This window comes from Xyrauchen texanus, chromosome 28 (assembly GCF_025860055.1).
Source record: "Xyrauchen texanus isolate HMW12.3.18 chromosome 28, RBS_HiC_50CHRs, whole genome shotgun sequence".
Taxonomy (NCBI): Eukaryota; Metazoa; Chordata; class Actinopteri; order Cypriniformes; family Catostomidae; genus Xyrauchen; species Xyrauchen texanus.
This window is the reverse complement of record NC_068303.1, coordinates 1,827,277-1,853,122: the sequence shown is the minus strand read 5'-3', so window position 1 is coordinate 1,853,122 and position 25,846 is coordinate 1,827,277. Positions and strand designations below refer to the sequence as shown.

The 25,846-nt window shown below is 39.0% G+C and overlaps 2 protein-coding genes across 4 annotated transcripts in view; one reads left to right on the top strand and one right to left on the bottom strand.

Annotated features, from left to right (window-relative positions):
- The window catches only part of LOC127622402 (phosphatase and actin regulator 1-like), a 30,614-nt gene extending 16,933 nt beyond the window's left edge, over positions 1-13,681 (top strand). For 2 of the 3 annotated variants that reach the window (XM_052096506.1, XM_052096504.1), the window contains exons 2-13: positions 902-1,066; positions 1,177-1,257; positions 2,645-2,719; positions 2,807-3,013; positions 4,200-4,434; positions 5,835-5,962; positions 6,048-6,204; positions 8,408-8,463; positions 8,772-8,833; positions 9,048-9,188; positions 9,316-9,392; positions 12,200-13,681. In XM_052096506.1, coding sequence (XP_051952466.1) covers positions 902-1,066; positions 1,177-1,257; positions 2,645-2,719; positions 2,807-3,013; positions 4,200-4,434; positions 5,835-5,962; positions 6,048-6,204; positions 8,408-8,463; positions 8,772-8,833; positions 9,048-9,188; positions 9,316-9,392; positions 12,200-12,215 — 1,400 coding nt within the window. In that variant the 3' untranslated portion in view covers positions 12,216-13,681. The remainder of the gene's footprint in view (positions 1-901; positions 1,067-1,176; positions 1,258-2,644; positions 2,720-2,806; positions 3,014-4,199; positions 4,435-5,834; positions 5,963-6,047; positions 6,205-8,407; positions 8,464-8,771; positions 8,834-9,047; positions 9,189-9,315; positions 9,393-12,199) is intronic. The other variant, XM_052096505.1, reaches the window with a different exon arrangement.
- Positions 13,682-14,741: 1,060 nt separating this feature from the next.
- Positions 14,742-25,846, bottom strand: part of LOC127622419 (desmoplakin-like) — a 32,041-nt gene continuing 20,936 nt past the window's right edge. The window contains exons 15-25 of the mRNA XM_052096523.1: positions 24,813-24,988; positions 24,325-24,503; positions 24,115-24,253; positions 23,838-24,031; positions 22,808-22,970; positions 22,420-22,503; positions 21,923-22,030; positions 21,092-21,190; positions 20,505-21,002; positions 19,543-20,364; positions 14,742-18,416 (exon numbers count right to left, since the gene is read on the bottom strand). Of these exons, the coding sequence (XP_051952483.1) occupies positions 15,186-18,416; positions 19,543-20,364; positions 20,505-21,002; positions 21,092-21,190; positions 21,923-22,030; positions 22,420-22,503; positions 22,808-22,970; positions 23,838-24,031; positions 24,115-24,253; positions 24,325-24,503; positions 24,813-24,988 (5,693 nt within the window). The 3' untranslated portion in view covers positions 14,742-15,185. The remainder of the gene's footprint in view (positions 18,417-19,542; positions 20,365-20,504; positions 21,003-21,091; positions 21,191-21,922; positions 22,031-22,419; positions 22,504-22,807; positions 22,971-23,837; positions 24,032-24,114; positions 24,254-24,324; positions 24,504-24,812; positions 24,989-25,846) is intronic.

Below are 25,846 nucleotides of genomic sequence, written 5' to 3'. Positions count from 1 at the left end.
GTGGGGCATGCCTTGCGCTCCGTATACTGGCTGTAAATCTAGACCTTCCTCGACCTGGGAGAAGACAGGGAAAAAGAACAAAATTGCAGAGGGAAAGGCCAACACGGAGTGACGGAGAGAGAGCGAGGAGGGAAAAAAACTCACTCACCGGTTCTCTGATGCACCATCACGTGCTCCCCGATCAGTCCTCCACACTGTCAGGCGGACGACACCGAGTCAGACCTCCAACCCCCAGCGAACAGAACGTGCCTCCATGTTCCCGGCGACCCGTAGGGACACTCCTCCGCCCCTGGCAGCGGCTCTACCACTCCAGGCGTTCGGGGAGTTGCTTCCCTCCTCCCCTCGCGGACGGCGGTTGTTCCCCGCGGTCGGGCTACTCCGTCACCCGGCGGATGGCAGCGGCTCTCCCATGGATGGACGGCAGAGTCGAGGACTCTGCGACAGGCATCCCTCCTCCTTCCTGGGTTTCGGCACCAGTGTAAAGTGGGTTAATGGAAAGGAGGAGGCGAGAACCGGCTTAACAATATAAATAATATTTAATTCAATAAAAAGACACACAAACACATACAGGGCAGCTGCCCGTAATTCTCTCTCTCTCAAACTGTCGTCACCGACCGCATTTATCTCTCGCGCACCCCATCAGGCTGATTGGGGAGCCCAGCCCCGCCCTCCTCTGCTCTACAACTACTTTTATGTTACTTTATTTTATTTTTAGAGCTTTATGGTCAAAATGACCATCCACATTCATTGTAAGGAAAACAGCACTTCTGACAAGCTCCAAAAAAAAATCTTCTTTTGTGTTCCATGGAAAAATGAACCGCATGCAGACTGGGAATGACATGAAGGCGAGTAAATAATAGTGAACTGTTTCTTTAAAATGTCTCGCATGTCTTGTGTTCAGTAGAGGGCGCTGAGCGTCTGGCGGCGATGCGCTCGGATTCTCTGGTGCCCGGGACACACACACCACCAATCCGCCGGCGCAGCAAACTGGCCAGTCTAGGACGACTCTTTAAACCATGGAAGTGGAGGAAGAAAAAGAGTGACTCGTTCAAACAGACATCTGCCGGTAAACACACACATGTGAAAATACTGCACACATGCCCAACTACCTGTACACACACACACACACAGACTGATGCGCTGCTATCTTTAGCTGTTTTCATGAATTATTGACAGTTCTGGAGAGGAAGATGTCGACGCGTCAGAGCAGAGAAGAGCTCATCAAGAGAGGAGTGTTGAAGGAAGTGTTTGAGACGGGTAAAGAGTGACACTCACTTACACACACGGGTCATTCTGAGAAAAGTGTTGCAAATCACTCAAGAAAAATTATATATAATTAAATGAATGATAATAAATCAAAATCTAGTTCTTAAATTATTTAAAAACAATAGGAGACTTTATTTTTTTTCAATTACTTCAAATATGTCCAAAAACAAAAATACAAATTAATAAAAAAGAAAAACATATTTAATGAAATATAATATTAAAGTAAAATGTAGGTGTAAAATTAATAAAACATTATTTCTTTTAAGTTTAGGGAAAAGAAAATAGTGCATAAATTATGTTTAATTCGTAATATTAATAAAATAAAATATTGGTCTAAAATAATTCAAAAGTTAAGTTTAGATAAAAGAAAACACTTAAAGTATTTAATAAAAATACATTATTGGAGATTTAAAATTGTAGTAAAAATTATTTAATAAATCTAAAGTACAGTAAAGACCATCAAATATTTAATAAAAATGATAATAAATTTAAATATATGTATAAAAATGATAAAACAATGTTTCTTTTAAGTTTATGCAATATAAAATGTTTAATAAAAAGGAAAAATATTTAATACAAATTATAATAAGCTAAAATATAGCTCTAAAATTAATAAAACATTGTTTTAAGTTTTGGCAAAATAAAAAAGTTAATAGAAAATAAAAAATATTTAATAAAAATAATAATAATAAAAAAAATGAAAAATTTATTCAATCACTTCTAAGTTTAGGCAAAAGAAAATAATAAATTATTTTAATAAAAAAATAGTAATATATAAAATATATACATTAAAAAGGAAAATATAGGTAATATATTAATATTTTTAGTTATATAGTAATAGCTAGTAAAAAGAACAAATATTTAATAAAAAAAAGTATAAAAAAAATTATTATTAAAATATAGATCTAAAATTAATTGTAAAAAATCTGATATATTTAGGCAAAAGAAAGTAGTTAATAAAAGATGAATTATTTTTATATTATTATTATTATTTAAAAACATTTATTATAATAATTATTATTATTTATTACATTTAATAAAAAATACAGTATTACAATAAATTTAAATTTTTATTATAATATTCTTCAAGAAATTACAATGATTGTACCACAATGTCTTTGGACCACTCGACTCATTAAATAATTATAATTAAGCATAATTTATGTAGGAACAAAAAACATTGAAATGCTGCAGAATGTAAAATTATGTGGTCAATATCATGGAATTTGGTTAAAAATGTGGGAACCCTGAATTATTCAATTAAACTCAAATATGTGTTTTTATATTTTCAGTTTTGTAACAATAGAATAACTCACAAATGGAGAAAAAACTGATTTACACAATGAATGTAAAGTGTTGATTGTGTGTTTGTTTGTAGATGAGATGTGTGATGACAGACAGACGGTCATCAGTCCAATATCAGAATCTACAGACACCAGCGTCACCGTTACAGGTGCGTTATAATGCACAACTACAGTCTTATAATGGACCAGTGACGAGTACAGTTTGTAAATGGTCATGTTCCCTCTGTCCCATCTAGTTTCTTTCTCAGAGGTCCAGTCGTCTGGAGAAACAGTGACATGTCTCGCTGATCTCGTCTCAAAGCCATCGCAAGCCCCGCCCTCTGTTAAACCTGTGCCGTTGCCAAGCGACAGTGCTGACATCACACACATGAGGCCATCATTGTTAAGACAGCCTCCCGCCTTACTGCCAAAGCCATATAACAGAATACCTAACCACCTGACAGGTAACACACTAGTGAGGGCTCTTCTGTAGACTTCTCTCAAGAGTTTGATGTTCTATGGGACATAATGCGACTTTCAGAACTTCCTCTCCACTCCAAACAGAACTAAACTGCAAAAAAAAACCCCTCCTGCTTGTTTCAGAAATCCTCATGATTATGAAATCACAACCATGAGCTCATTAACATGTGACCGGAGCTCATTAACATGTGATCGGAGCTCATTAACATATGACCGGAGCTCATTAACATATACCCGGAGCTCATTAACATTTGACCCGAGCTCATTAACATTTGACCCAAGCTCATTAGCATGTGACCGGAGCTCATTAACATATCAAGATATGACCCGGAGCTCATTAGCATGTGACCGGAGCTCTTTAACATATACGTGGAGCTCATTAACATGTGACCGGAGCTCATTAACCTATGACCAGGCAATAAAGCAACAAATTATATCTTGATATTTTTTTGCCTTTTTTCATCCTTAATAATATTTGATTTATATCTTATTTTTATATATAATATAATTTCATATGTATTTATGATTTTGCTCTGAAATGGCTTATAATGGTAATTAAATTTTTTTTCAATGGAGGACCAACATTTCAACCAAACACCAATTTTTTCAGAGTAGATTTCAAGTGTTAAATGCGAGTAAAATACTGTAGAATTACTCTATTGTTTAGTGTTTTTGATGACCGCTTCGCTCATTCACTATGAAGTGCTCAGCACATGCAGACTTTATATTTATTCAATTAAATCTGCACTTTTTGTGGATTAATCACCACGCTAGGACATATCCGATTTGAATTTGACAAATCGATTATTAAGACCTCTAGTGTGTTTTTGCTTAAATATTACACTGGTTGGGAACATCAAATGTCCAGGAAAATTGTGCCTTGAAAAGAGTGGGAACCCATTCCTTTTATCACAAGTATGTAAATTCCATGACATTCCATATTTTAGAGTTAATTCTATTTTCATGACTGGATTCCGCGATTCAGTCCCTGTTCTCCGCATAGCACAAATCAAATATATTAGGAATATTCAATGTATCGCCAAGCCCTTGTTACACATCAACAACGATTCAGTGTTGGGAAGTCTTTAGGGTATGATAGGAAATACAGTCTGTTTAATTGTAAAATGATCATGAAAAATTAAATTATGTATATTTCTTTTCTCTCTTTAGAAACTCTTGCTAAACTGTCTCCACCTCTCCCTCCGAAGAAAGTGATGATTTGTGAACCGGCACCTTCGTTTCCTCTGAAATGTCTGCCATCACTGGCCACACACATGCACACACACACTCTCACTTACTCTCACCCGCAGCAGTACTCTACAATACCCCTCTCTATACATCCACCCAGCCGCATCATTGAAGAACTCAATAAAACACTCGCGCTCACCATGCAGAGACTAGAGAGGTGTGTATTTACACACACACACGCAGACTCACTCTCTCACAAACACACAGACTCGCAGCACACACACACACACACACACACACGAAGACTCACTCTCTCACAAACACACAGACTCGCACACACACACACACACACACACACACACACACAAAGACTCACTCTCTCACAAACACACAGACTCGTGCACACACACACACACACACACACACACACACACACAGACTCACTCTCTCACAAACACACAGACTCGCACACACACACACACACACACACACACACACAGACTCACTCTCTCTCACACACACACACACACGTACACACAGACTCACTCTCTCTCACATACACACACACACACACACAGACTCACTCTCTCACAAACACACAGACTCACGCACACACACACATATACACAGACTCACTCTCTCACACACACACACACATACACACACATACACACAGACTCACTCTCTCACTCTCTCACAAACACACACATACACACAGACTCACTCTCTCACAAACACACAGACTCACACACACACACACACACACACACACATACACACACACACAGACTCACTCTCTCTCACACACACACACAGACTCACTCTCTCTCACACACACACACACACACACACACGCACACATACACACAGACTCACTCTCTCTCTTTCACACACACACACACACACACACACACATACACACAGACTCACTCTCTCACACACAGACTCACTCTCTCACACACACACACACACGCACACATACACACAGACTCACTCTCTCACACACAGACTCACTCTCTCACACACACACACACACACACACACACGCACACATACACACAGACTCACTCTCTCACACACAGACTCACTCTCTCACGCACACACACAGACTCTGAAAACTGCTTTTGTTTTGTTCCCAATCATGTCGACTGTATCTGAGAAATATTTTGTGTTGATTCGACAAAGTAATCAAAAGTTATAACATTACAAATATAATTGATCATAGTGTCCAAAAGCCTCTCCAAACAAATAAAAGATAATAATTGTACATAAGAACTAATTACACATGCAAACACAACAATGACTAAAGGTTTGCATAGCATGCAGACATGATTTTAGTCATGAGATTTCACAGAATGAGTTTCATTCTGTGTCATTTGAGTCATCATTGAGTCTGTGTCATGTATTTGGCGCCATCTCCTGGTGGTCATATGTAATATAAATGTTAGCACACTGAAACAGCAATGGCTTACATGTCTCCGTAGTAACGCGCTCAACAAGTCACGTGATAAGATGCGCGGGTTGACGGTCTCAGACGCGGAGGCAGCTGAGAATCGTCCTCTGCCACCCAGATTGAAAAACGTAGAAAAACGTTATGCTCTGCGTGTGTTTGTGTAGTTCTGTACTGCAGGTGGTTCCGTCGGTCCTCATGGAGACTGAAGAAGAGAAAGAAAACAGAGACTCACCAGTCAACACACACGAGGAAGACGAGGACGAGGAAGATGACGATGACTCGCTGTTTACAAGTACGAGCTCTGTTGGGAATACTGCGTATAGTGTGTTTGTGTACATGTGTGGATTAAATATGAACATCTGTGTGTGTTTGAGCAGGTACACTGGCTCTACGGGTCTTACGGAAAGATTCGCTGGCGATCAAATTGAATAATCGGCCGTCGAAGAGAGAACTAGAGGATAAAAATATTCTGCCCATGATGAGTGACCAAGAGAGACTCGAGTCCAGACAACAGATCGGCACCAAACTCACTCGGTCAGAGCAAAAACGCACACTTATATGAATGATTTTAGAGCGTTTTACAACGAAATTTGGTGTAAATTGCTCATTCGGGATAAATTGTTAAGTTATAACATTTTCACGTAAATTTACATTTTAATAGAATATAACAGTTTAAATAAGAATGGTTCGTAAAAAACAGTCTTGCGTTAATATTACATCATGGTTTTATGCTTTATTTTCACACCGAAATTTGTGGACATTTTGCATAATTTCAGTGTTTTAAGTTACACTGAAACTTTTTGATAATTTTATGCAAAATTTGGGTAAATTATTTGTTTACGTTTTATTAAAATACTTTTACGAACATTTTGCAGCAAAGGTTTTGAACAAGTAACATGTAATATGTTTACGTTTTATTAAAATACTTTTACGAACATTTTGCAGCAAAGGTTTTGAACAAGTAACATGTAATAAGTTTACGTTTTATTAAAGTAGTTTTACGAACATTTTGCAGCAAAATTTGTGAGCGATTAACATGTAAAATATTTACGTTTTATTAAAATAGTTTTGCAAACATTTTACACTGAAATTTATGGACAAATTATGTAACATTTCTGTTTAAAACTTTACTTAGTTTTATGAATGTTTTACATTGAAATATATTTTTATTAATGTTTACACTGAAAGTTGGGAATAATTTCAATTGGGTAAAATTTGGGTAAAGAATTTAATATTTTATGAAAATAGTTTTACATCAGAATTTAGTTTTACGAACTATTTACATAAAAATTTGTGGATAGTTTACAAACAAGTTCTGTGTAAAAAGGTAATTTAACATTTTATGTAAAAAGTTTTACAAGCATTTCCACCGAAATGTACCTAAATTAACAATTTGACCGAAATATGTGAACAATTTACGCATAATTTCTGTGTAAAAAATTCATTTTATGTTTTATGATATAAAATTGCACACTAAGATTTGTGGAAACTTTATGCAATATTTTTGTGGAAAATGTTTGTTTTAAGTTTTATATTTAAGTTTTCCACTGAAATTTACTTGATATGACCGAAATATGTGGACAATTTACATAAAATTTCTGTGTAAAAAAATTATTTTACGTTTTATTAAAAATAGTTTTATGAAAATAGTTTTATGAACATTTTACACTAAGATTTGTGGAAACTTTATACAATATTTTTGTGGAAAATCTTTATTTTACAATACAAATTTAAAAAGTGTTACATAAAAATTTGTGGAAAATGTATGTGAAATTTCAGTGCAAAACTTTTTTTTTACATTTTTTTAATTTCATAGTTAACATTTTATGTAAAAATTTTATGAGCATTTCACACCTGAAACAATTTGTGCAAAATGTCTCTATAAAATGTTCATTTTCTGTTTTATGCAAATAGTTTTATGAATGTTTTCCACTGAAATGTACTGAAATTAACGATTTGTCCGAAATATGTGGACAATTTACGCAAAAGTTCTGTGTAAAAAATGTATTTAAAGTTTTATGAAAATAGTTTTATGAACATTTTACATTGACATTTGTGGAAAATGTATGCAAAATTTTTGTGGAAAATGTTTGTTTTTCAATGAAAATAGTTTCAAGAAAGTTTTACATTGAAATTTCAGTGCAAAACTGTTTGACTTTTTATTCAAATAAGTTACAAACGTTTTGCACAATAAGATGTGGACAATTTACATTTTTTTTTTTACGTTAAACAGTTTTAAAACCAGTCTTAAGTTATTTTGTTGTTTTATGCAAATAGTTTTATTAATGTTTTCCACCATAATTTACTTAAATAAACGATTTGACCGAAATATGTGGACAATTTACGTAAAATTTCTGGGTAAAATTTGTATTTTTACTTTTTATGAAAATAGTTTTAGGAGCGTTTTACACCAAAATATGTGAAAAATTTCTTTTGTGGAAAATGTTTGTTTTAATTTCAATAAAAAAATTTTAAAGAAAGTTTTACATTGAAATTTGTGGAAAATGTATGTGAAATTTCGGTGCAAAACTGTTTACGTTTTTATTCAAATAAGTTGCGTTATTTGACGTTTTACACCTAAATATGTGGACAATTTACATACGGTTTTTAACTTGTCTTGCTTAAGTTATTTAATCATATTTTTACGTTTTATGCAAATATTTTTACTGTGTACTTTTGTGTAGTTGATCTTTTTATTTTTAAGTTTCCAAAATAAAGTTTATCTGTCTGTCTGCAGTCGACTTAGCCAGCGACCATCAGCAGAAGAACTAGAACAGAGAAACATCCTCAAACGTAAGTTCTTCAAACATCTACACCAGCTGACGTTTAGTGACGTTAAAGTCGTCTTTATAGTATTTAGTAAATTTCTAAATGAGTATTTGAGGAACTGAATGGGCCACACAAAGGTTACTTAAGGGAGATAAATGTAATTTTTAATTGTCGGTCTGTGTACTTGAGCGTCAGATGGATGTCTTGTCATTGCATCGCGGTTTGCTGTTTTTTAGCATCATGCGCTATGAGCGATGCAATTTTAAGGCACCGATCCAGTTTAAAAATAGTTCAATTTTGCTAAATATTTTTGTCTTCTGTCTTTCGTTCAGCTCGGAATGAACAGGAGGAGATTGAAGAGAAAAAAGAATTAAAGAAAAGACTCTCAAGGAAGGTGAGACGACAAGAGATTTTCCTGAAACTAGAGATTTTAGGGTTTTCAGACTGTGTTTCTATAGCAACACACTATTTTGGGTTACGGCACAGATTCGATTAGAGTTTCGCAAACGTCTTTAGGTGAGTTTGTGATGCTTGTTATATATCAAATGTTTGTAAATTGCAGTAGAAATGTCATGACTAATTACATTTCCTTTCAATTTGGTGTGTAGTTGAGTCAGAGGCCGACTGTAGAGGAGCTCCGAAAGGCAAAGATTCTCATCCGCTTCAGTGATTATGTAGAAGTTTCGGAAGCTCAGGATTACGACCGTCGAGCGGACAAACCCTGGACACGACTCACCGCTGCGGACAAGGTTCACTTGCTTTAAGGGGATGTTTGGGCATTTGTACTAATAAACACTGTGTATTGGCCTAACTGCTTGAAACGTTACATTCTTATCATTGCTTATCGAGTTCTGCATGTGTTTATGTCTCTTGCAGGCTGCCATACGTAAAGAACTCAATGAGTTTAAGAGCTCAGAGATGGAGGTACACGAGTCGAGTCGACATCTAACCAGGTGATCAAACACAAACTCTTATTAAAATAGTTTTATGAACATTTTGCATTAAAGGTTTTGAACAAATAACATAAATGTTTTTTTAATTTTTTTAAATAGTTTTATGAACATTTTTCAGCAAAGGTTTTGAACAAGTAACGTGTAAAATGTTTACTTTTATTAAAATAGTTTTACGAACGTTTTGCAGCAAAAGGTTTGAGCAAGTAACGTGTAATATGTTTACGTTTTATTAAAATAGTTTTACGAACGTTTTGCAGCAAAAGTTTTGAACAAGTAACGTGTCAAATGTTTACTTTTATTAAAATAGTTTTACGAACATTTTGCAGCAAAAGTTTTGAACAAGTAACGTGTCAAATGGTTACGTTTTATTAAAATAGTTTTACGAACGTTTTGCAGCAAAAGTTTTGAACAAGTAACGTGTCAAATGTTTACTTTTATTAAAATAGTTTTACGAACGTTTTGCAGCAAAAGTTTTGAACAAGTAACGTGTCAAATGTTTACTTTTATTAAAATAGTTTTACGAACATTTTGCAGCAAAAGTTTTGAACAACTAACGTGTCAAATGTTTACGTTTTATTAAAATAGTTTTACGAATGTTTTGCAGCAAAAGTTTTGAACAAATAACATTTTATTAAAATAGTTTTACGAACATTTTGCAGCAAAGGTTTTGAACAAATAACATGTAAAATGTTTACGTTTTATTAAAATAGTTTTACGTACGTTTTGCAGAAAAGGTTTTGAACAAGTAACATGTAAAATGTTTACGTTTTATTAAAATAGTTTTATGAACATTTTTCAGCAAAGGTTTTGAACAAGTAACGTGTAAAATGTTTACTTTTATTAAAATAGTTTTACGAACGTTTTGCAGCAAAAGTTTTGAACAAGTAACGTGTAAAATGTTTACGTTCTATTAAAATAGTTTTACGAACGTTTTGCAGCAAAAGTTTTGAGCAAGTAACGTGTAATATGTTTACGTTTTATTAAAATAGTTTTACGAACATTTTGCCGCAAAAGTTTTTAACAAGTAACGTGTAAAATATTTACGTTTCATTAAAATAGTTTTACGAACATTTTGCAGCAAAGGTTTTGAACAAATAACATGTAAAATGTTTACGTTTTATTAAAATAGTTTTACGAACGTTTTGCAGAAAAGGTTTTGAACAAATAACGTCAAATGTTTACGTTTTATTAAAATAGTTTTACGAACGTTTTGTAGCAAAAGTTTTGAACAAGTAACGTGTCAAATGTTTACTTTTATTAAAATAGTTTTACGAACATTTTGCAGCAAAAGTTTTGAACAACTAACATGTCAAATGTTTACGTTTTATTAAAATAGTTTTACTGAATGTTTTGCAGCAAAAGTTTTGAACAAGTACGTAACATGTTTCGTTATTAAAATAGTTTTACTGAACATTTTGCAGCAAAGGTTTTGAACAAATAACATGTAAAATGTTTACGTTTTATTAAAATAGTTTTACTGAACATTTTGCAGCAAAGGTTTTGAACAAGTAACATGTAAAATGTTTACGTTTTATTAAAATAATAATAATAGTTTTTCTGAGCGTTTTGCAGAAAAGGTTTTGAACAAGTAACATGTAATATGTTTCGTTTTATTAAAATAGTTTACTGAGAGCGTTTTGCAGAAAAGGTTTTGAACAAATAACATGTAAAATGTTTACGTTTTATTAAAATAGTTTTACGAACATTTTGCAGCAAAGGTTTTGAACAAATAACGTGTCAAATGTTTACGTTTTATTAAAATAGTTTTATGAACATTTTGCAGCAAAGGTTTTGAACAAATAACGTGTCAAATGTTTACGTTTTATTAAAATAGTTTTACGAACATTTTGCAGCAAAAGTTTTGAACAAGTAACGTGTCAAATGTTTACGTTTTATTAAAATAGTTTTATGAATGTTTTGCAGGAAATTTTGTGAACAATTAATGTGTAATTTCTGTGTAAAACATTTACGTTTTTTGAAAATAGTTTTATAAAGGTTTTACACAAAGGTTTGTAGAAATTTATGTCGAATTTCTGTGTAAAATGTTTGTTTTACAGGAAGTTTGTTGACAGTTAAATATATGGTAAATATCTGTAAAACATTAATTTGACATTTTATGAAATTAGTTTTATGAAGGTTTTATACTGAAATTTGAGGAAAATTTACATCATGCGCAAATTATTGCATTAATGCTTTTACGTTTTATTAAAATAGTTTTAAGAAACTATCAGACAGAAATTTGTCATGAAAATTAACGTGAAAATTCTGTGTAAACGTTAATTTTCCGTTTAATGAAAATAGTTTTACAAACGTTTTACACAGAAATTCGTTGACAGTTAACGGTAAATATCTGTAAAACTTTCGTGAAATTAATTTTATGAAGATTTTATACCGAAATTTGTGGAAAATTTACATAATGCGCAAATTATTGCATTAATGCTTTTACGTTTTATTAAAATAGTTTTACGAACATTCTGCAGGATAAATATATTTTGTGAACAATTAATGTGTAATTTCTGTGTAAAACATGTACGTTTAATGAAAATAGATACACAAATACTTGCGGACAATTTAAAGTACATCTTGCGCAAATTATTGCATGTTTTCGGCTTTTATCGAAATAGCTTTACAGATGTTTTACACAGGAATTGTTTGGAAAACCATTCTTCCAAAAATGTACAATTTACATAAGAGTCATTTTTCCATTGGAGTTTATTCCATTGTAACGGCACATTCGCACACTAGCCACAGAACTAGAGTGACAGTATGCGACGCTGAACACATCCCTTTCTCTTCTTCCATTGCAGGTTTCATCGACCGTAGGAGTCCATGACGGAACCAATGAGCACTCTTTAAGGAGCTGTTAAACTTTAATCAGACCTTGTTGACTCTGAAGGCGAGACAGGAATCACCACGTAGGAAAGATTTCCGATCGGATACGACTCGGAGCATCCGATCCCGAGAGTTTCGCCCTGACCAATTCACAGCGGAAGGATTTTAGGATGTCAACGGAGAGAAAGCGAGTTTGTGTGTGCAAATGTGTATATTCTGAACAATAACGTTTAAATAACCGAAGTATATGTGCTCATTGCCATTCGTTTTTATTTGCCAGGATGACAGTTTTTAATTCAACAGATCACGTGGTGGATTTTCTAAGTAATTCCACTTTCCGGAAACAACAGAAATGACTTTTATACAGAAAAACGTCTTTAACTCTGAAAGCTTTCATGACAGGAGCACAGTGGAGGAGGTCTCGATGGACGTGTGCTACAGTTGATTGACAGGACAAAGCAATAATGCGTTAAAGCCTCGATATGCGTCCTGTTTTCGAACAAGAACGCTTAACATTTTTGTTTAATTTCTCTTTATCGGACTTATGTCTCAGTGTGCGCTCAGAGCTGAAGTTAAACTCGCTACATTTTAATAAACAAGTGCTTGGCTGAAGTTTGCCAAGTATGGTGTGGGGCATATTGTTTGGAGCAGGGGCGTAGCAGTCTTTTAAAAGTTGGGGGGGGGACACATCTGTTGGTAGGTGGCTCGCACAGACCCAACCAGGGCTGGACTGGTAATCTGGCATACCAGGCATTTTCCCGGTGGGCCGACACACTTTGGAGCCGATCAGGGTGGGTCGGCCCCGAAACGGGCCGCGATAAACTAAAATTAGCCAACGCATTATGCAAAAAGGACCACAAAACGGCACATAATATCAATTACAATAATGCCAAAATTTTTTATTTTTTACTCTGTGCATTGTGAGATTTATATGTATCCATGTGGCACATTCACCTAAATTCGTTGAGATCCATTTAATGATTCAGTGACCATTTCTGGTGACAAATGCATGAAATGAGTTCGTAAAATGCGAAGAATACTGTATACAAATCCGCCATTTGGACTCGGTATGGGTTTAGCTTGGAAAAGTGTGGGGGTCAAAAATCACCTTTTTTAAATAATGTGGGGACGTGTCCCCCGCGGCTGCTACGCCCTTGATTTGGAGCACACCCTTTAAACTCCGCCCGCTCTACGGGGCGCTGTTACCAAAATGGGGGTTTGTATTCAAGAGAGACAAAAATAATCAGTGTTATGTTATTTATTATTATTTTCACATTTTATTGTCAGTGATCACACAGAAATTGTGAAACAATGTGTGACAATACATTGTTTTTTAACTGACTTTTATACTAAACATATTGGCATTAAGCATTAAAGGAAAAGGTCAACCAAAATTAAAATTGTCATTATTTACTCTCCTTCATGTCATTCTAAACCCATATGCTGTTATTTTATGGACTTCTGTTATAATTGTTTGGTGTTTATAAGAGCTTGACAGCTGAGGTCACTATTAATTGCAGTTGTATGGAAAAGTCCGGAAGCCCTGAACTGCACCGTGAAATTTTTTTATATATATATATATATATATATTATTTTTTTTTTTTGTTGCTTGCTAGCTAACAATTAGCACGCAGTACCAACCTCGGCCACCAGGTGTAAGAATTCACCAGGTCAAATGTTTCTTTCCTTGATTTGCTTACTGTTAGTGGCACCTGGTGGCCGAGGTTGGTACTGCGTGCTAATTGTTACGGTGCATTCACATACAATGCAAAGAAAATTTTCGCCTCGCATTGCTCGCGCGAGTTTATCCGCTGGATTATACATTTGTGTTTAAAGTCGCGTTTGCGCAAGTACACGCCAGTATTCCCCCTTCTCTTCCGGAAAAGGACAGGAGGCGGGGATTCTACGACTTGGTTCATAGTAAAGTACAACCAATAGCAGGAATCTAGTAGACGCGCATATTTACCGAACTTACCAGGTCGTCCAACTTCCTCGCTCACTTTCCTCCAAGCGACGTCTTTATCCGTATGGTCTCTGCACATGTATGACGTATTACGTGTGCCCACACACCGCTACAACAATTTTTACATCCATTTTTTCAGATTTCTTCTGCTACTATGTCAGTACGTCAGTGACATCCGGACAATCTCTGAGAATGCTGAGATTTTTTTTTTTTACCCCACCCCTGCTCAACAACTTTTGGGTGTAGGGGGCCCTTGGAGATAATTGGCCCCTAGGGCCTTTGCAAGTCATAATCCGCCCCTGTTCATAGTTATGTAACTTCTGGAGGCCTGTCTTTAGTTTGGCAAAACATAGAGTCAGAGGGGAGTTTCTTCACCAAGCATTGATTTAAGACTATTGTTTTGTTATGACCACTGAAATAATGAATGGATTTAAAAGGTATTTGTATATGGATGTAAATGTACACGATTGAATTTACAGTTGAGGTCAGACCTGGGTGGAAATTGCTTTTGGACAGGGAATAATTCTCCTTTAAATCCAAAAATAATCACCCCATTTCATTTGAGCAAAACATTTTATTTAGTCTTTATTTAAGAGATAAAACGGCATGCGGTCACAGAGTAAGTCAGACTACTACAAAAGGCAATAAAGTGAAACATGACAGCAATTCAACATTCTTAGTGGTGTGAAAAGAAGAAAATTATATCTAGGCCCATTCAATGTTATAAACAACTTTCAAATCTTCATAATAAAATTCAGAATCCCGGACTGTTAGTAAGCAGGTATGAATAAAAGGCATTTTTAGGATTAATACATTCCACACAATGACATATAAAGATAGATTTGAGAAACATCAAATGGTATTGGATTTTCTTAAAAATGTAAATAAAGTTGTAGAAAATGCTCATTTGTTAAGAACACCATCCACATTTCCTGTGATTATTTATTAATAAGCTTGTTACTGCTTTTGAGTGATATGCCACCGTATAAAATGAGTGTTTAGGAGAGCGATCCTGAGCTAAAGGAGGTTCTGTTGTAGCTGAAGCTGCTGGATCTGGTGGAGGAAGAAGGGGACAAACCGTAGTCCACACTACCCCTATGGGAGCCATTTTGAGATCTGCTCCGAGACTCTGGAGCAGAGACTGAATTGGAAAGGTTGTTCGGGCTGCCGATTTCATGCGATGAAACTGTGGTTGCAGGGAGCATGCGGACACCCGTGTTCTCCTCGTTCATGCAACCCTCCAGAGCCTCCTTGTAGGATATCCTCAGTTTAGTCTTGGGGCAGGTTAGCATTTTGGGATGGTTGCGTGTATCTTGGAGCCTCTGAGCTCCTCTCGTGTCGAGCCAGCCAAGCTGCAAGGCCTCCTCAAGTGTACGTCTGCATCCAAGCTCTGGGTCAAACAATCCACCGGTTAAATACTGGAACTCAAGGAAGCGCTGCCCAGCCTCATATGACAGCCATTTTGCTTTGACCGCCTCAGCGGCTGACATCTTACGCTTCGTTTTCACATCTTCGAAACCAATATATGCTTTCTGGGCAGGTTTTAGCCTGTTAGCCATCTCCTCGTCAAGTACGCCAAGACGGGTTGCTTCCTGAATGGACATGCGGCGGCCATTTTCAGGATTCACGACCCCACCGGTGCAAGCTTGTGCTTCCAGCAGTCGTTGTGCAGTGAAAGAATCTAGTATTCCTCGCTTGAGGGCATCGCACACGCTGATCTTCTCCAGCATCTCTGTGTAAAAAATTGCTCCAACTGGATTCTGCTGCTCTATCGTTTCTACCGGGGCCAGTTTGACTGACATGTTGGATATATGTTTGGCACTGTTTGTTGAGGATAGATCTTGCCGAGTGGAGACACTTTGCACAGTTTGTGTGGTTTCACTTTTTATGGTCTGGCTTGTCAGTGCTGTTTGGGATGTGAATGAAGATGAGGAGGCAGTGGAGCTCAGAGGTTTGTTGAGGTTCTTTGCCTTATTGGTGATCATGTCAGCAAGCTGTGTGACTGTGATGTCTCCTGAGCGATACTTGTCAAATATGTCTTGGCCAATGACACCCTTATCAAGCAGTTCTTTCAAGTCATAATGAATGCCTGTCTGTACATCCATTATTGCTGTTCTGGTAGAGCCATCAGGGGCAGTTATGATCGTTTCCTCCCACTCGCACTCTTGCTGAGACAACTCCAGGAATGTCTGGTGGTCTATGAGTTTCTTCTCGTAGGCTTCTCGCACAGTCATCTCTTTATTACTCTCTGGATCAACTATTAACACCCTTCTCTTTCTCATGGTGTTCTTTTGCTTGCTCTTTTTTTTGTCTTTAAGAGGCAGTAGCACCAGACCTGTCTTCTTATCCGTGATGCAGCGGCTCTTCAGCTGCAGGTATGTTAGATTATCCTCCGTGTTGGGGTCAAAGAAACCCTTTGTTTCATCTCCTTCATCTTTCAGAATCTGGTTCATCTTCTCACCAAAGTAGCCCCTCTGATATGCCACATCAACATCAATTCGGTGACTGTGTTTAGGGTCAATAATTCCACCGCTTGCGATCTGAGCCTCTAACAGTCGAATGCCATGACCTTTCTCAATGATGCCACGCTCAATGGCTTCAAAAAGGGAGATGATCTTGTTGGTTCCAGGGTCTTGGTACCCAGAAACTGCTCTCTCGGCAGAAAGAAGCTTGTCTTTGAATTCCACACCTGCGAGACCTTTCTTGCAGGCCTCCTCCACTGTGTAGTACTCATTATTGATAGGATTTATCATGAAGCCTGAGGCGGCCTGGGCCTCCAGAAGCTCCAAGGTAGTGCCTGGTTGCAGAAGCCCATTTTTCATGGCTTGATAGATGGTTAAAGTGCAGTCATTGGCCTCATCATAAACCCCGGCAATGCAGGTTGATCCTCGTAGATAAGCCCGAAGCCTGTGTTCAATGTCTTGGCTGGTAATCTTGCCCTCTCTCAGACTTTCCACGTCTGAGGGTTCCAGCAATTTTGCATCCACCAGGTCTGACACACTAACTTCTGCACGGAGTCCCTGCACAGTCATGGGTTTCTCTGGAGCTGGAAGCATGAGCAAGCTGGTGGTGAGGTCAGCCTTGCATTGCTTCTTCAGGGTAACATAGTTGGCATGTAGACCAGTGACGGGATCAATGTAGCACGCTGGTGCAGCATTTAGAGCTTGGTAAAGATCATCATCGATGAGGTCACGGTCCATGGCAGTATCTTTCGAGAGATAGATGCTAAGGATTGGATCAAGGATCCCTCCTGCCGCCTCTTGTGCTTGCAGTAGACGCAGAGCTGTGTCTCGATTGATTATTCCCTTCCTCATGGCTTGACTAGCTGACAGGAGCTTTGCAGTTTTGGGATCCCGAAACCCAACGCAGGCGGACTCTGCAATCAAAAGCTGCTTCTTGTCTGCTTCATCCACAAGTCCATTTTGACAAGCCTCCTCAACTGTCATTTTCACATTAGCTCGGGGGTCTATCATGTACCCTGTGGCGGCTTGAGCCTCCAGCAACATTTTTGCACTCTCATCTGAGAGCAACTGTTGTTTTTTGGCCTCTGTGAAGGTAATTTTGCCTTTAGGCCCACCTACTAGCCCTGCAATCGCTCCTGTGCCTTTAAGATTGAGCCTGATATCGACGGCTACGTCCTGTACAGTCTGCTCACCCTTTATTAACTGTTCAAATGTCACTTTGTCAATCACGCCACAGTCTAGCAGCTGCTGCGCAGTGACCTTCTTGCGGACACCATCGAAGACCAGAGAGGAAGAGTCAGGTTGGTCTGTCTGGTTGTACTTGCTAGCACCATCTGGGTTCTGCTGTGAGCTTCTCAGCACCGGCATCTCAGTCCTCTCTTGTTCCAAGGTCTGCAAATGCATCCTGTAGTGTTCTTCAGTCTCACTCAGTAGGGCCCTCAACCTTTCCATCTCGCTCTTGACCGAGTTAAAATGGCTCGCCATGGCAGAGCAATCTGAGTTGTGCTGCTGTATTTTGTCCTCATGAGTATCACATTTGATTTTCCATTGGGTAAATTCCTTGTTGATCCTGTCTTTCTCCTCTTGCAGCTGTGATTTCATTTGCAATTCTGACTCCAGTGAAAGTTTGATATGGGTGAGCTCCTCCTCCAGCTTTTTCAAACGCATCATATCCTGTTCCATTGTTTTTATTTTCTTGATGAGGGCATCGCGCTCTTGCTGCAGTTCAGTGAACTGAGATTGAGAAATTTGGATCACAGAGGAAGTCTGCAACAAAAGGTAAAAAGGTAGAGAAAGACATGTCATTTTAAACATATTTCAGAGTATTTAAAGCTAAAGGGCTAAAGTGTGTATTTTTATGTTGAAATATACTTTCTCTATATACTATTTCAGTTTAATAGAAACAACTGTAAGTAAGCCATTTGTAGCTCAATTTCCTCAGTTTCAGCATCCCAATCAGCCAGACAAATTGGCTCAAACAATGGCATGAGTTAGAGGTGAGCCAATCTGTTTGGCCAACCAATGGAAGATGGGGAATTGTTCAGGAGACCCATGTAAAAATAATATTCTGTTTGGTGACACAAAATTACACACTTCACCTTTAAACAGAGAGCACAACACACAATTCAAATAATGCAACTATGAATGATTGTTCAGATATGATTCGTTGCAGTCGATGACAATTAAACTGATATTGTATATTTGTTTTCAAGCGAAGCACGTGACTTGGCTTTTGAGAATCAGAGTGGTGGCTGAGGACACAAAGGAAAAACACATCAAGATAATTTCATCTGAATGTGGATGTGATGGATGCTGTTGACGAATACGCAAAAGCAAAAAAAGGGAGTGGTGGTGGCGTAGTGGCTAAAGCACAGGGCTGTTAATCAGAAGGTCGCTGGTTTGATCCCCACAGTCACCACCATTGTGTCCTTGAGTAAGACACTTAACTCCAGGTTGCTCCGGGGGTATTGTCCCTGTAATAAGTGCTCTGTATAATACATTGGTAATCAGGAGGTTGCTGGTTCGGTCCCTACAGTCACCACCATTGTGTCCTTGAGTAAGACACTTAACTCCAGGTTGCTCCGGGGGGATTGTCCCTGTAATAAGTGCACTGTAAGTCGCTTTGGATAAAAGAGTCTGCCAAATGTAAATGTAAAAAAAGCACGCAGCATTGAAGCTTGGGAAAGACAAAGTACAAAGGAATGCATTTGCTTTAAGATGGAAATCTGATCATTCTGTGGGGTGTGGTGCAGAGATGAGGCAGATGATTAGTGGAAGATATTTTACAAGTCAGAACATTAAGCATAAGCATGCAGCTAGCTACATCTACATCTATTTCAACGATGGAACTTGAGAACTCTAAATTCCGAGAGATTTTATTGCAGCCCAGTACCTCGCTGGCTTGCTTTTGCACATTTTCTGTCTCCTGTTGCAGTTTTTCTCTCTCTTGTGAGAGCTGGCGTATAAGGCGATCATGCTCCGCACCGGCACGCTGGCTGGCATCAAGCTGTTTTTTCAAAGCTGCGATTTGCTCCGCCATTTCCTGATCTTCATGCTTTTTGCCTTTAAGAAGCTCCTCGCGCTCCAGACGCACGCCGCGTAATTCCTCCTCCAGACGGAGGTGCTCTTTAGTAAGTGTTTCGCTCATCTTCTGCAGACGCTCCGTTTCAACAGTGTTTGCGTTCAGAGCAATTGTCTTCTCTTCCATGTTACAACGAAGGGCCTCGTAGCGCTTGTTGGCATCATGGACTCGACCCTGCTCTTCCTTCAACTGTAGTCTCAGAGTATTCATCTCAGTTTTCATAGTGGCCAGACTCTGAGACGACGCCTTGTGCTCCTTCAAGGTACGGTCCAGTGTCCCCTGCAGCTTCTTGAGTTCTTGATCTGCCTGTTTGGCCTCGAGACTGGTCTCTTCCTGGCTTTTACGCAGTGTGGTGATGGTAGATGTGTACTCACGCATGGCCTGGCTAGACTTTTCAAGTTCCATCTCTGTTCTTCTGCATTTGCCGGCCTCCTCTTCTGCCACTTGTCGCTGCTTCTCCTTCTCACATTCCAGTCGCTTCAGCTCCTCTTGGAGCTCTTGAATGCGACTCTGTAGCTGTGCTATAGTCTCTTTACCTCCTCTTCTAGGTTCCTTCTCTGTGCCTCTTCTTGGCTGAGGGAGAGATGGAGTCGTTTCAGTTGCTCCTTCATATCTCTGGATTCTCCTTCTAATCTTTCATACTCCAGACTCATTGAGGCCGATTCACTCTCCTGCTGATGTGAAAGACTCTCCATGCTGGTTTGTATAACAAGGATTTGAGACTCGTAGGTCTGTTTCACCTCTCGTATCTCAATGCTGTGCTCCTGCCTTACCTTTGCCAGCTCTGCCTGTGCCTCCTTCACTCGCTGCGCCTCCTGTTCCAACTCCCTGCGAAGATGTTCCACCTCTCGGGTCCGATCAGACACCGTCTTCTCCAACTCCATCTTGGCCCAGCTGGCATGCTCCAGTTCTTTGAGCTTCTTGCGCATGGTCTCATCATATTCTTCTTGCAAAAACGTATAGCGGTCTTCCACAATTTTGTTCTTCCTCTCCACATCTTCCAAATGGATTTTGAGGTGACGTATTTGCTCCATAAGCTCTTGCAGACGGTTCTCCGTGGAGTCCAGGGTCTCCTGCGTGGCCATGCACTTTAAAGTCTGGCTCCTCTTGACCTCCTCCAGAGAAAGCAGTTGTTGCTGTGAGTCACTCAGCTCCTGCTTGTATTTTATCAGAGCTTCTTGCAAAGAGACATTTGTGGCATTGTGATCCTTGATGGTGTCTCTCAGCTCCTCAAGTTCCTCCTTAAGCAGTTCAATCTGAGTATTACGCATCTGCAGAAATCACAAAGAAACAATCAGGGTCATAAGGTACAAGATGACATGTGAGTGTTCTGTCCCAAAACTGAGGAGCCTTTTTATACCTCCAGTTCTTTTATGTTCTTCGATGAGACCACAAGAAGTTTGTAGTAATCATTTGAACGGGTAAGTAATTCTAAGTAGTGTCCATTTAATGAAGAGACCTAGGGCATAAACACAAGTACAAATTGATAATATTATAATAAACAACATTGCAATAATATGACATTTTTTCTTCCCCTTTTCTCCCCAATTTGGAGTGCCCAATACCCAATGCGCTCTAAGTCCTTGTGGTGGTGTAGTGACTCAATCCGGAGGATGAACCTCAGATGCTTCCACTTCTGAGACCATCAATCCACGCATCTTATAACGTGGCTTGTTGAGCGCATTACCGCAGAGACGTAGCACGTGTGGAGGCCCACGCTATTCTCCGCGGCATCCACGCACAACTCACCACATGCCTCACAGAGACCGTGACTCTACTCTCCCTAGCAGCTGGGCCAATTTGGTTGCTTAGGAGACCTGGCTGGAGTCTTATCACCACCACGAGGAGGTTACCCCATGTGACTCTGCCCTCCCTAGCAACCGGGCCAATTTGGTTGCTTAGGAGACCTGGCTGGAGTCTTATCACCACCACGAGGAGGTTACCCCATGTGACTCTACCTTCCCTAGCAACCAGGCCAATTTGGTTGCTTAGGAGACCTGGCTGGAGTCTAATCACCACCACAAGGAGGTTACCCCATGTGACTCTGCCCTCCCTAGCAACCGGGCCAATTTGGTTGTCACTCAGCATGCCCTGGATTCGAACTCGTGACTCCAAGAGTGGTAGTCAGTGTCAATACTCGCTGAGCTACCCAGGCCCCCTAATATAAATGTTTGTGTGTTAGTTGGTTTACCTCCTCTGAAATTGCAGAAGATGGTGACTGCAGGACAGATCTCTTGATGGGGATGCTTAGTAATGTTTCTAGTCCAGCACCATAAGATGCTAACTCCAGCTCATAATTCTACAGAGAGACACAGTTCACACTCATTTATTAATTGCACTGTAATGTCAAAGTCAACATGAAACATCATTAGCAACCAATATTATACCCCTAAACATTTGATCTTTGTTCTAACATGCACTGATGAGTTATGAACAAAAAGAGCAGGAATGTGCAGTAAGAAAGTAAATAGTCCCATTTTATTTACATTATTACAGGGACAATCCCCCCGGAGCAACCTGGATTTAAGTGCCTTGCTCAAGGACACAATGGTGGTGGCTGTGGGGATTGAACCAGCAACCTTCTGATTACCAGTTTACCAGTTATGTGCATTAGATCACTACACCACCACCACTCCATTTTATATCCCGTTGACTTTTACAATCCTATAAAACACATTGAAAGAATACCTTGATAGCTTGTATACAGGCTTCTCCATCTTCCTGTACAGTCTCAACCAGCTCCCTCTTTGCCTTTATATCCGAGTTTAATGCCTGCACACATTACAAAACAGCAAACTTTAACTTTTAAAAAAAAAAAAACCTCAACAAACTGGGGTATGTAGATTCTTTAAAATGACTTGGCAAAGTTAACAATACAAATGATTGAAAAGGACCAAAAAATATGTTGCCATGTGAGAGTCGGACATGTGAATGGTGAGATCTGCGCACTTTGCTAATTTTTAATACCGGTACTTTTTGTGTCATAAACCGGTGGGATAAAAGGAATAGAATGCTAATACTAAAGCTAAATCACAAAAAAGACTAATTTTCAAAAATGCAAATGAAAACAGATTACCTTCTGTTGGTTGAGAAGTTGCGTGTAAACGTTGGCGTCATCAGTCTTCGTGCTCTGCTGAGCATCAATATGCCGTTGAGTCTCGTCAATCCAGCCGCTGAGACTGGAACTAGAGTTCAGGTAGCGCTGCAGCTGAGGCAGGTAAGCATCCAGGTCAACCAACCTAAGGAAAATCAAAATACATCATGGAGTGGTGTTGGCGTTGTGGTCTAAAGCACATAACTGGTAATCAGGAGGTTGCTGGTTTGATCCCCTCAGCCACCACCATTGTGTCTTTGAGTAAGACACTTAACTCCAGGTTGCTCCGGGAGGATTGTCCCTGTAATAAGAGCACTTTGAATAAACCAAGTGTGCCGCACAAGCCCTCAAAAGTGAAGCCAAAACGTCTCGATCGCCCCCCGGTGGCTGGTCCTAGTATAGGTCATAAACCACGCCTCCCCATGTTATTCAACGGGACGTGAGACCAACTAAACAATTAAATTACACTTCACATATCTTTTTTCCAAAGATAGTTTCTGTCATTTACTGTCGTTTCTATCACGTTGATGTCATTTCAAGTGTTTGTTTTCAAAATAAGTTTGTTTTTAGTTATTTGATGCTATAAAAACGCTGCTGTGACATCATGATTGACAGCTGTAATTGACAGGTTCTCTGAGCGAAGTAGTCACTGAAGCACCAACAGACTTTTTTTCGGGATCTTCGGAGGACTGAGGAGATTGGAGCTTTAAATTTAATATCTAAATTTCTATAATTGATTATTTCACACCGTCATAAGTCAAAAGTCAAAAGTGCAGGGGCGTGTGCTTGCGATTGATTCAGCGAGAGTGAGGGCGGGGCCTTGATTTTGCGGCTTTACTTCCTGCTCACTACTGCGCAGGTCTGGTCCCGAAATCGCAACCGCGCAGACACTGGCGGCTTCAGTTCTCACCAATGGAAAAGAGCGAAGGGGCGTCGGCCATCTTTTTTATACAGTCTATGGGATAAAAGCGTCTTCCAAATGCTATGTTATGTAAAAGAGCACGTGTCTCACCTGCTCTTGATTTGTATCTGAATGCGTTTCCAGCGGTCTGTCAGCTGGTTCACATGTTCAGCATACTGAGAGAAGTTGATAATACACTTGTACCGGCCCTGATCCGCCTGATCATTAAACTGATGAACGTTGCTTAACTCCGCCTCCAGTGAATTCAGTACTTCCTGTTTCTGCTCCAAGTCGCTACGCATTTCCTAGATTCGGAGAAAAATGCGTTAAACTGAATCCAATATGGCAGAAACATTCCCATAATTAAAGAATCACGAGTGAAGATTACCTTGAGCACATTCTGGTATTTCTGAATCTCTTCTGGATCCATTGAAGCCGTTTCTTTCTCAACGAGTCGAGCTTCATAAACCTTCACCACATCCTCCGCGCTCATTACGGTCTTCAGCAGGGACTTCAGGGAATTTAACCTTAAACGCAGAAAGAGTCAAGAGCCGAACCGTGGACTATTTTTACAGGCATGTGTTTGTGCATGCTGTACCTCTGCAGATGAGTCCCAGTGTACTTGTCCAGGTTTACTAGACTCTGATTAATGAAATCTAGTTGACCGTTCAGGTATTTGGCTTTATCGGTGTCCTTTGCGTCCTTCAGTTCAGCCTGTATGGAGTCTCGCAGCTTTATAAACTCTCCCTTTAGAGACACCACGTCTTTCTGAAAGACCTGCACACACACACACACACACACACACACACAAAGACAAACGATCCCCCATTTAGCTTTAACAGACTGTAGGGGCAAGTGCTGTTAGTGAGCACCTATGAAGGCAGGAACGGTACACGAGGGGGTGGGTGGCCAGCACCACGCCCGACCGCCTTTGTCTCCCCAGTGACGATGTTTTACACACCGCACCAGGTACTCATTTTAAGTCGAGACCTGGCTGGAGTCACTCAGCACATAACATAACACATTTCCCTGATGTCCGAACAGACCTGTGGCGAATCATGGCCAGTGATGTGTTTGTGATAATACCTGTGTGTTGATGATGTGGCGAGCACACTCGTCAGGTGCGTTCTCTGCTATGGCGATGTAGAGGAATGAGACGAGGGAGGATTCGGCCCTGTCCAGTTTGAATCTGAGAGCGTGGAACTCGTTCAACAATTTCACACTCACTGCGGCAGAATACTCTGATCCCTCTCCTTGTGCAGCTACAACACACACACAACATTCAAGAGCACTGCTGTAAATAACACATCACTATAAAGACTGTGTGTGTGTATATATGTGTGTATATACGTGTGTACATGTCTGTGTATACGTGTGTATATTTGTGTGTGTGTATATGTGTTTATATTTGTGTGTGTGTATATGTGTTTATATTTGTGTGTGTATATGTGTTTATATTTGTGTGTGTGTGTATACGTGTGTGTGTGTGTGTGTATTTGTGTGTGTATATTTGTAGTGTGTGTATATTTGTGAGTGTGTGTGTGTGTGTGTGTGTGTGTGTATACTTGTGTACGTGTATACGTGTGTGTATGTGTGTATATTTGTGTGTGTGTGTATATATGTGAATATTTATGTGTGTGTTTACGTGTGTGTGTATACGTGTGTACATGTGTGTGTGTATATGTGTATATTTGTGTGTGTGTGTATGTGTGTGAGTGTTTGTGTATTTGTGTGTGTGTATATTTGTGTGTGTGTGTGTGTATACGTGTGTATATTTGTGTGTGTATATGTGTTTATATGTGTGTGTGTGTGTGTGTGTGTGTGTGTGTGTGTATATTTGTAGTGTGTGTATATTTGTGAGTGTGTGTGTGTGTGTGTGTGTGTGTATACTTGTGTACGTGTATACGTGTGTGTATGTGTGTATATTTGTGTGTGTGTGTATATATGTGAATATTTATGTGTGTGTTTACGTGTGTGTGTATACGTGTGTACATGTGTGTGTGTATATGTGTATATTTGTGTGTGTGTGTGTATGTGTGTGAGTGTTTGTGTATTTGTGTGTGTGTGTATATGTGTTTATATTTGTGTGTGTGTGTGTGTGTGTACGTGTGTGTGTGTGT